Here is a 10,704-nt window from a genome sequence, read left to right on the forward strand (position 1 = left end):
TTTAATATTTTCATTTTTACTTTATGTTTATGAGTTTATTGCCTGCATGTAGGTGTCGTGTCATGCAGTGCCCACAAAAGTCAGAACAGGGCATCAGATCCCCTGGAACTGGTGCTGGGAATCAAACCTGGGTCCTCTGCAAGAGCATCCAGTGCTCTTAACCATTAAGCCATTTTTTCCAGTCCCAAGATCTTTATGTGTATGAGTGTTTTTCCCACATGTATGTAAAATGTACAACATGCATTCCAAAAATGCAAGGTTCTACCTAATATGTAAAAACTATCTTTATGTTCACGACTGAAGAGGGTTTACGTTGTCTTGGCATTTGGGGCTGAAAGTCTATGCCCATAAAATTTCTGTGTTGAAGCTTTGGCCCCCAATGTGGCAATCAGGAGGTGAGAGGCCTTTTGAAGGTAATTTGGTTTACCCTGGTCATAGGATCAGTGTCCTTATTAGAGAAAATAACCTGAGAGCTGTCTCTCTCCTCAACCAAGCCTGGAGGAAAGAACCCGTGAAAAAAAGAGTAAGACCCTCTCCAGAACCCACTCACACTGACAGCCTGATTTTAAACCTTCAAGCCTCCAGAACTGTGAAAAATCTTTATTATTTAAGCCATTCAGTCTATTGGTTATAAAGCCTGAACAGATTAAGAGCTTGGATTGTTCAAGATTACTACTTATGAAGATTTCCATAACCTTTCGATTAAAACTCCAGATATTTGCAGCTGAACTTTTCCTACACACAGAGACACACAAAGACACAGACACAGACAGACACACAGAGTGCTGGAGATTAAACCTAGAACCTCACACATGCTAGGCAAGCACTTCTACCATTAAACTAGATCCTCATCTCCAAAACTGACCTTTTCAAGGCATTTTTCCTTATGAACAGAGACTTCGAAATCACAAATAATTCCCCAAACAGATTGATAAAAGGATGGAATGAGACTCATACACTTATTTTCGTTTAAGAGAACTCTATATTTTATGCCAGTTATATAGGCTCAGTGAATTAAGACATACCTTGGGGAAAATATGGCTCCTTTGTCAAAATAATAAGTTTTAATTTTGAATATAAAGTCCAGTTTTCATTAGATGGTTCTGATTCTCAAAATAACCATAATAGGATATGCCTCATTTTAGGCTTTAAATAACTGTATAATAAAATAGCATCAGTCGGTCCAAAGCTGAAGCATAAGGTCCATACTTCCTTCTAACATAAACAAGTGTTCGTTTCTTTCCGTTCAGCTCTGATTCCAAATCTGTATAGTGGGCACCTTAGTAAATCAGCGTGAGCGGCACAGAAGACTTTAAAATTTGAGGAAACACGGGAACATTTGGACACCACCCAAACTACTAATTCGAGGTAGTTCACATTTTCAGCATTAGGTAACATCACATCACAGTACTCTCCAAGACAGCTTATCTTTTTAACACACTTTCAGCAGTTTGATAAAAAGTACTGTTGGAGAAACATGTGGATAGGATATTGTTTCCAGGTTTGAGGCATTGTGCAGCGTAGTGACGGTGTAGGTTCTTCATAAGCTGCTGGAACCTAACTGTTTAATAAACAGAAGTGCTAGGTTTTCTTTTGGCCTAAGGATACTGTGAAAAAGTTACTGAGACACACTAAAGGGTGTCATGGGCTAAGAAAGTTTGGGAACATCTGTTGTATAGGCAAGAAAAATACAAAACAAGTCATTTAGTTTTTCTCTTCTACCTAGAAATTTTCTAAATAAATAGTCATATAAAAATGGGAAAAATATATACAAACATACATACAAAGTTTTGATTTTTATTGAAATCTCAGGTTAGGTATCAAACAAAATCTGCTTTCTTCAGATAAAAATATTCTCTCAGATGTCTCCAGATATAACTGCTAAGTCTAAATTGGTCCTTCAATGTCTGTTTTTGACTCATGAAATGTCCATATATACTTGAGGTGTTCCCCAAAGTATGTTTACCGTGTAAAGGACCGCACATGGCGACCTCTACCACTGCCTCCACTAACAAACTTTCCTCTTGAGCCTCCACTGCCACTATTTGCACTAGCCCAGGAAGGTCCAAGTCCTCCACGGCCTCTGGAAGCCCGGTCCCGAGGACTTGGGCGATAGCCTAGAAAAGAAAACATATAGTCTTTAAACCACCCTTTCTTATTATATAAATACTTAAGACTTTAAGTAAGCAAAGTAGGATTTTTGAGATTCCCAAACAAAACTTGTTTTAGGGATGGAAAGAGATACAGAGTTCAGTTCCTCCCAGCTCCCACATCAGGCTGCTCACAACCACCTGCAACTCTGGCTCCAAGGATCCAGTGCCCTCTTCTGATCTGAGGTCAACCATCCGCCTCCACCCCGAACCAAGGCACACATACACGTGCATACACACATAAATAAAAATAAATCTTTTTTAAAAAGTTATTTTTAAAATGTTCATTCAAAACCAAAGCTACTTCTTACAGGAATCCCAAACTTGATAAAGTAATGTTTTAGACAAAAGGGTTATGTGCTTTACACACCACTGTACACCAAACAGTATATGCTGTATGAAGGGCTACTTTATGGTTGAAAAGGCACCTTAACAACTAGCTTTTATTTTTCAAAATATTTTATCTATTATTTTTATTTTATGTGTATGAGTGTTATGCCTGCATGTAGGTAAGTGCACCCATGTCATGCATGCCCACGGAAGACAGAAGAGGCTGTTGGATCCCCTAGAAATGGAGTTATGGACAGTTGTTAGCTGCCATGTGGGTGTTGGGATGTGAACCTGGGTCTTCTGGAAGAACAGTCAGTGTTCTTAACCGCTGAGCCATCTCTCCCGCCCTCATTTTTAAAATGTAGCCCATCACCATGAAACTTTATACTAACAGTTAAGTCTCATTCCTAGATAAAAATCTGACTCTAAAATAAGTCAACATGTCAAAATATTCTCTCCAACAATAAGAATATATGACATTCAACAATTTGAAAAGGAATCTCTCAGCAGTACCAAGGGATGATACACACCTGCAGAACTGAGTGGTCGTAATGGTGGAAGAGGGCCTCTGTTAAAATTGCTCTGGCCTCCACGATTTTCATTATAATTTCCTCGAGGAGTATTCTGAGCACTCCAACTAGAGCCTCTTGTTCCTTCCCGGCGACTATAGTTTCCTAAACACAAACAATGCAGTCAAAATCTGTTTCACTCAACTTGTTTCTCTTGTTTTTAGATTTTTTTTTTTTTTTTTTTTTTTTTTTTTTTTTTTGAGATGGGTAGCGACCCAGACAGGCCCTGAACTTACAATTTTCCTGCCTTCCACCTCCTGAGCCTGGGGATTACAGGCGTTCAGTATCATACCCTACTATCCTCAACTGGATTAAGGAAAATCTGACATGTTTTTCTTATTCTTCAAGACTGATGAAACAGAAGCTGAAATTTTGTACATTGAATATACCACAGTGACAGGATTGCAGTCGTTAAGAGCAGCAGGGTGGCTACAGAGCCAGATTGTCATGGTCACGATACTAGTTCTGTTACTTCCACTTATGTGTCCTGGTGAGCTGAATGGCAACTTTCCCTTCTGTAAAGTGGAGTACTAATGGATCCTATATCATGGGATTGACACAGAAGTATATATACAGTTCTTCTAACAGTTCCTAACCTTCTTATGTATATGACTGCTATTAATACAAACTCTCATTCTCATTCACTCATAACTTTCTAACTCAGCAGTTATGAAAACATACCACCAACCAGTAAAGAATAATTTCTGGCTGGGTTATGGTGGCACATGCTTGTAATCCCAGCACTCACAAGGTGGAGGCAGGATATCCTTGACCACACAGTGAGTTAAAAGGAACACCCATACATTAGAGATGCATAAGACCCTGTCTCAGAAGGGAGGGAGGGAGGGAAATAGAGAGAGACAAAGACAGAAAGATTGATTGACTGATTTCTAGAGTAGTGACACACATTTGTAACTCCAGCACTTGCTGAAGCAAGAGGATCACAAGTTTGGAATCATCCTGGCTTTATATAGCAAGACCTTGTATCAAACAAACAAAATACAAAGAGGTTCTGTAAGCATAATCAAGTTCTAAACTCTCAAAACAATTTAAGATAAACACAATATTAAGAAGAAAATACAGGGGCTGGAGAGATGACTAAGCAGGTAAGAGCACTTACTGCTCAATCATGAGGACCAGAGTTCAAATCACAGCACCCACATCATGCCTGATGTCACAAACACTGGTAACCACAACACCAAGGGATCCAACACCCTCTTCTGGACTCCTCAGGTGCACACACATGCACAAGACATACACATAAGTAAAATAAATAAAGATAGTTCTAAAAAAAAGAAGAAAATATAAGCCATGTATATAAGGTGCATGCCCAGTATGTCAGCACTGGAGAGGGTAGGTCAGAAAGATTGTGAGTTCCAGGCCAGCTTGAACCTGTCTCAAAAAAAGGATACTGAGGGCGAGGTAGATGGCTCAGAGGGAAAGGCACAGGCTACACAAGCATGAAGAACTGAATTTAGATCCCCAACACCTACATAAATGTTGGGCAAGTATGTTGACCCACTTGAAAACTCAGCACTTGGGAGACAGTGACAGGGATCCCTAGGACAAACTGGCTAGCTGAATCAGGAAGCTCTGTGTTCAAGTGAGACTCTCTGCCTTGATATATACAGTGGAAAGAGACTGGGGAAGGCAGCTGATTATGTCAGTCTCTGCCACCCACACACATCTGTACACTCACACTACACATATACACACATACCACACATTCTTGAAAAAGAAAAAGAAAACAGATAAGAGGGTCTGGCATGGTGGCACACTTCTTTAATCCCAGTACTTGGGAACTTACTTTGTAAGTTCCAGGCCAGGAGGGGTTGCATAGTGAGACCTTGTCTGACAAAAACCCAAAGTGAAAAAGAAGAGGATGGGGGAATCAAGAGATAAAATTTACAGAACAATCTTAAGGAAATGTTGAGAGGTATAATTGTGAATACATGGATATTACTCCGGATAAATAAAATTTTCACTGTAAAAAATAGCCAAGGAACTAAAAAAGACAAAATAAATGGATAAAAATTTTTCTGTCCAAGAAAAATCTTTTATACCTATCCAAGAGTACTCTGCACAGTAGCACTGCTCTTGAGGCAGCTCTCAACTGTAGGAAGAGAAAATACTCTATAGGAATTTCTTCCATCTGCTTGACCTAGTCCAACCCACTTTAGAAAACACAGGTAAACTGATTACCTTTCTTTTTAAATTTATTTTTAAATATTTTATTTATAATTTTTATTTTATGTGTATGAGTGTATTGCCTGTACGTATGTGAGTGCACCCGTGTCGTGCAATGTGGTGGAGGTCAGAAGAGGGCATCGGATTCCCCTGGAACTGGAGTGAAGAATGGTTCATAGCCACCATGTGGGTGTTGGGAATTGAATCTGGGTCCTCTGCAAAAGCAGTCAGCTCTTAACTGCTGCACCATCTCTCCAGCCCCTAGAAAACATGGGTAAACTGATTACCTTTTGAAGCGGGTGGTGTGAAAAACCTATTCTGACTATGAAAAGCACCCCGTCCTCCTCGATTGCCGGAAAATCCACCACGAGAAGAAATCTTCTGAGAGACTTTGAGTGGCCGTTTTGGTGGGGGTATCCCATCTTGTGGGACCACTTCTTTACTTTCAGCAGCAACGAAGTCATCCACATGCATAGATGGTGGTCTGCTTGTGTTCTGCTTTCTCTGACGAAAAATATCATGGGGTCGGATGCCCTGTCCAAATCCTCCCCTTCCCCTTCCTCTTGGTGGTGGCACAACATGAGCTCGTTTGGCAGGTTCAATGTATTCAGATTTTCCACTGTTAAAACAAAAGCATGTGATGGAAAAATTTTTGTTTTTCACATTTCTAGTATAAAGTACTTTATAGTACTAAAAACTGAATTTCATTGTTTTCTTCCACTTATGTTATCTTTTCAAGTATTATTACTTTCTATGATAAAATAATAAACTAGCTGAAAATGAACGGTATATATGGTGCTTCGAATGAGAATGTCCTACATAGGCTGCATATATTTGGACATTTTGTCCCCAGTTTGTGGTGCTGCCTGGGGAGGGTCACAGAACTTTTAGGAGGTGTGACCATGCTGGAGGAAGCACATCACTGGGGGCAGGCTTTGAGAGTTCTTAAGCCTTGCAGGATGTCTAGTCACTCTCTGTTTTCATGTGTCTGCTTGAAAATGTGAGTGTCACTTGGCTTTCTGCTCTGGCCACCTCTGCCATCATACCCCTCCTACCATTATTGACTCTTATGCCTCTGGAAACATAAGCCCAATAAATTCTTCCTTCTACAAGTTACTTTGGTCATGGTGTTTTATCACGGCAACAGAAAAGTAACTAATACAATACTCTTGGCCTTTCCATGAAGAGCTGCTTAAATTTTCACCAATTTTTGGTTCCAAACAAGACAACCATGGCCTTCCCATGTTAGAAGACCCTCATTGTTGGCAGAGGGCTGAATAAGGACCTATGTTTATCCTGCTTTGAGAGTTCTTAAGCCTTGCAGGATGTCTAGTCACTCTCTGTTTTCCTGTGCCTGTTTGAAGAAGTGAGTGTCCCACTTTTTGCTCCAGCCACCTCTGACCACCATGCCTCCCCACCACAATGGACTCTCATTCCTCTGGAACTCTAAGCTCAAATAAACACTTCCTGTTATAAGCTCCTTGGTCATGGTATTTTATCACAGCACCAGAAAAGCAACTAATACAATATACATGTTTTATTGATAGTCTATCAATTTTCTAAAACAACTCAGCTCACTTCTTGGTCCAATGTAGCACAGAACAACAAAAGCGAGCTCTGTGGTAGAGTGAAGGCTTAGCAAGAACAGTGCCCAGGGTTCAATCCCCAGAATCAACAATAAAAGAACAACATAATATACTGTTTGTGCCAAATTAATACTTTTTCAAAAATCCAAACAGTATTTGTGATTCAAATGGTACGTCTACTTCCTTTTTGTTATATAGTTTACGTGCCTATCTTAAAATGAGATCCTCATGTAATAAATTTTACCTTGAAGTTATGAATGTCTCATGCTTATGCTTCCCAAGTTTAAATCCTTTAGTGGTCTTGGTTCTCCCTGGAGATGACGGTTCTGACAAAAATGAGCGCTCTAACTCTGAGTGCAAATCAAAGTCACTGCAACATTTTTCAGAGAGCTCAATCAAGTCAACCTTTACCTGCAGTCATAAAATTGAGATATGCTAAATTTAAGTTTGCGTAACTTTACACTTTGGAAATTACTGCCACCTATTATATTTCATTTTCATAGTTATTAACAACAAAAACCTTACAATTCATCTTTTTTTTTTTTTTTTTTTTTTTTAAGACAGGGTCTCCCTGTAGCCCCAGCTGTCCTGGAACTCACTATGTAGACCAGGCTCCTTGAACTCACAGAGATCCACCTGCCTCTGCCTCTGGAGTGCTGGGATTAAAGGTGTGCACCACCATGCCCAGCCCCAATTTTTTTTTTTGAGGCACAGTTTCCCTGTAGCCCAGCTGGCCTAGAACTTGTGTTAATCAGGCTGGCCTCAGACTCACAAGGCTCTGCCTGCCTCTGCCTCCCAAGTACTGAGATTAAAGGCATACACCACCATGCTTGGCAGAATTCAACTAAATTTTTTGTGGCATTCCTCCTCAAAGCAGGCCTATGAAATCTAGAAAACTTCTACTGCCTAACAGGGAACTCAAGATTTCTCTATATAAATTAAGAACAGAATTCCAAAAGAACATTTTCAAACAAACATGGAAATAATAATACTGTGCTGGCTTTGAATATTTATTTTCTATTATAAAAGGATTCTGTGCCACAGACTCCCAAAAATACTATGCATTTAATAACATTCCAACCTAAGTTTAATTTCAGAGAAAACAGCATTAAATTTACATTTAAAATTTACCTAATTTAGGCTTAAAAACCTAATACTACTCTAAACCATGATCACAATTATCCTTGCAAGACACTTGTGGTTCCATTTTAAGTAATAAAAAGAACAACCTGCCAGGCATGGTGGTGCATGCTCGGGAGGTAGAGGCACGCAGATCTCTGTGAGTTCAAGGCCAGCCTGGTCTACATAGTGAGTTCCAGGACAGCTGGAGCTACAGGGAGACCCCGTCTCAAAAAGACAAAATAAAAAAAAAAAAAAAAAATTTTTTTGTTTGCTTGCTTGTCTGTTCTGCAGTCAGACCTAAAACAAATTATGGAGCCTAGGTTGGCCTTGGATTTGCAGCAATTCTCCTGCCTCTCTCTCCCAAATCTGGGATGACAGGCATGAGCCACCATTCCCAGCTCAAACAGAACTTCTAAGAAAACTATTTTAGGGACTGGAAACATGGCTCAGCAGTTAAGAGTACTGTCTGGACAATCTGGGGAAGACTAAGAGAAGGCATAACCCCATGCTGGGTAAAGGCTTTCCAGTGTGCATAGCCTCAGGTCATACATACACCTCATCAACCCCTCAGTTAGTCAATAAGCTCAATAAATTCATTGGTTCCCCAGTAAAACATTAATCAAACACTGGCTTGACACTAGAACCTTAAAAGAAAATAAGCATCGCTTAGTATCCCCAGGAAAAGAAGTCTTACAACAGTAGGAAAATTTATTTGTTAATGTTACTATGTCTCATAATTATTTTTTTACAAAAAAAATGAGAATGAGAAAGGTATTAAAAGGATATGGGAATGGATATATTTTCCAAATTAGAAGAAATGAGAAAGCCTAAGCAAGTGATGAAGGTCTGTATAGGTTATGATATATAAAGGAGGAGACAAAAATAATATACACATAATCTTAAAAATTCTATGGTCACAGTTTAGTCAACTAGTTTAAGGAGCAAAATATATATCTAGTCAAGGTTTATCTGAGAATATTTGTTTTTTTACCCAAGCTTTATCTACATAGCACATGATAATTAAAAGTACCAGACTAGTAGAACTAACCTTATTGGATGTTTAACAGAGTTTGAGGCCTATGCTACTGTGGTCAGAGGGTCTTAAAGGACAGTTTTTGCCCCTTGCCCTCCAAGGTTGACTAAGTTCCAGGAGACTATGAAACATTTCTCAAAATGTCTGGTAACTGTGATGAGTCACCTATCCTCTTGTTCAGGGAGGACATGGAGACCCCATGAGATGGACTTGAACCAGTGTCCAGTCTATAAAGAGGAGGGTCAACTCAAAGGAAACATCTCATTCATGCTTCCAAATGAAGCCAGACATGGTCGAGCAGGACCTTTGACTTATCTTCACATAGATGGAACTGGTAAAAGAAAGAAGCCAGGAGCTCCTCCCAAGCCCATGTGACCACTGAGGAACAGATCCTCAAATGGCCTTAGGTGTAAATATAAGTTGATTTATTTGCGCCAACTGTATGATCTTAAACACCCAAAAGGAAAGTATAACCAAAGAGTAAAGTCATCAGTATATTTCTTTAAGAGTTCAAGGGATTACATTTCCCAGACTTTAGGCTTAAGTCTATAGAAAAAGTTATTTAGACAATTATTTCTCATTGATGATTTTGCTCCTACCCAGAGAGTGATGCTCAGAGGTAAGACTTCAAATCTTGGTCTCCAATACTGTAGTGCCCACATGTAGCTAAGGGAGACAACCAGCTATTCTAAAATGATGGATAAATTTGTTTTCTCCTCCTATCTAGAAGCCTTTGAGAGGGAACTGACACTGATTCTAACCACTCCAACAGCTATCAAAATACCTGAGCCACAATCCATCACTCTAGAGTCCAGCCTTGGAAGACAAAAGAAAAATGAGGAGGAACCCAATAGAGGGATGCTTTTAGAAGTCCTTGTCAAGAAATTCCAATGGACTCTCATATGAACATTTGAAAATTGCCCTGTTCTGACTTTTTTCTAGTTCCCTGTCTAGAACTTGTAATGCTAATTACTCTTGCGTTTACTTCTTCACATCTCCAATTCATGATTCAAGGACTTTCTTTTTCCCCTAATATAAGAGTTATGCAATTTGGGAGTCTTTTAGATAGACCCACTGAAGGGGTACCCCAATTGCCTCATCCTGCATCCCTCTTCCAGCATGAAGAAGCCAGACTGGTCTGCATCCCAATTCCCTACTGGCAATTTGGGTAACCTCTTCAGAGGATGGTGTGATAAGAATAGGAGGTAGGAATTGGCTAGGCAGTTAGGGTAAAAAGACCCCAAAGAAAAGTAGCCAGTTTCTTTGCTAAAAGTCAAAATGTCCTTGGGCCTCTTAACAACATACTCTGTTCCAAAGGCCAAAAATGTCAAAAGTATTTGGGAGCTTGTATCTAATCCTTAAAATATTTTAGGGATACCTCTTCAGAAGGAGGAATGTTAGAGTAGCCCAAAGCCCCATAAAAATAAATAAGTCAAAAATGAACAGCAGACCCCAATTCTATCCAAAGGAAAACTGACAATGGATTGCCGTAGATGAGGAACTGCTGATCCTCCTGAACAGGGACCTCTGGCTGACTAAATTTACCAGAAAGGCAGACAGTGGGGAATAGATGGGGGTCCTGACAACACAGTGGACAGTGGCAGGGATGACAGAGTATGGAGGCTCTAGTGGAAGAGGAAGGCTGTCTATCTGATGAGTTTATATTCATACTCAGATGCCAAGGAACTCAGAAAGTAAGCGACTGTGACCAGTAATAGTCATATATA

The 10,704-nt window shown here is 39.7% G+C and overlaps 1 protein-coding gene across 2 annotated transcripts in view; it reads right to left on the reverse strand.

The window, feature by feature from the left end:
* Nucleotides 1-1,777: 1,777 nt before the first annotated feature.
* Virma (vir like m6A methyltransferase associated) overlaps nt 1,778-10,704 on the reverse strand; it is an 88,442-nt gene continuing 79,515 nt past the window's right edge. For both annotated transcript variants that reach the window (XM_008847836.2, XM_008847837.2), the window contains exons 21-24: nt 7,067-7,233; nt 5,524-5,855; nt 3,011-3,154; nt 1,778-2,117 (exon numbers count right to left, since the gene is read on the reverse strand). In XM_008847836.2, the coding sequence (XP_008846058.1) occupies nt 1,963-2,117; nt 3,011-3,154; nt 5,524-5,855; nt 7,067-7,233 (798 nt within the window). In that variant the 3' untranslated portion in view covers nt 1,778-1,962. The remainder of the gene's footprint in view (nt 2,118-3,010; nt 3,155-5,523; nt 5,856-7,066; nt 7,234-10,704) is intronic.

The sequence above is a fragment of the Nannospalax galili genome, unplaced genomic scaffold, assembly GCF_000622305.1.
Source record: "Nannospalax galili isolate Female #2095 unplaced genomic scaffold, S.galili_v1.0 scaffold183, whole genome shotgun sequence".
In the NCBI taxonomy this organism is placed as follows: domain Eukaryota; kingdom Metazoa; phylum Chordata; class Mammalia; order Rodentia; family Spalacidae; genus Nannospalax; species Nannospalax galili.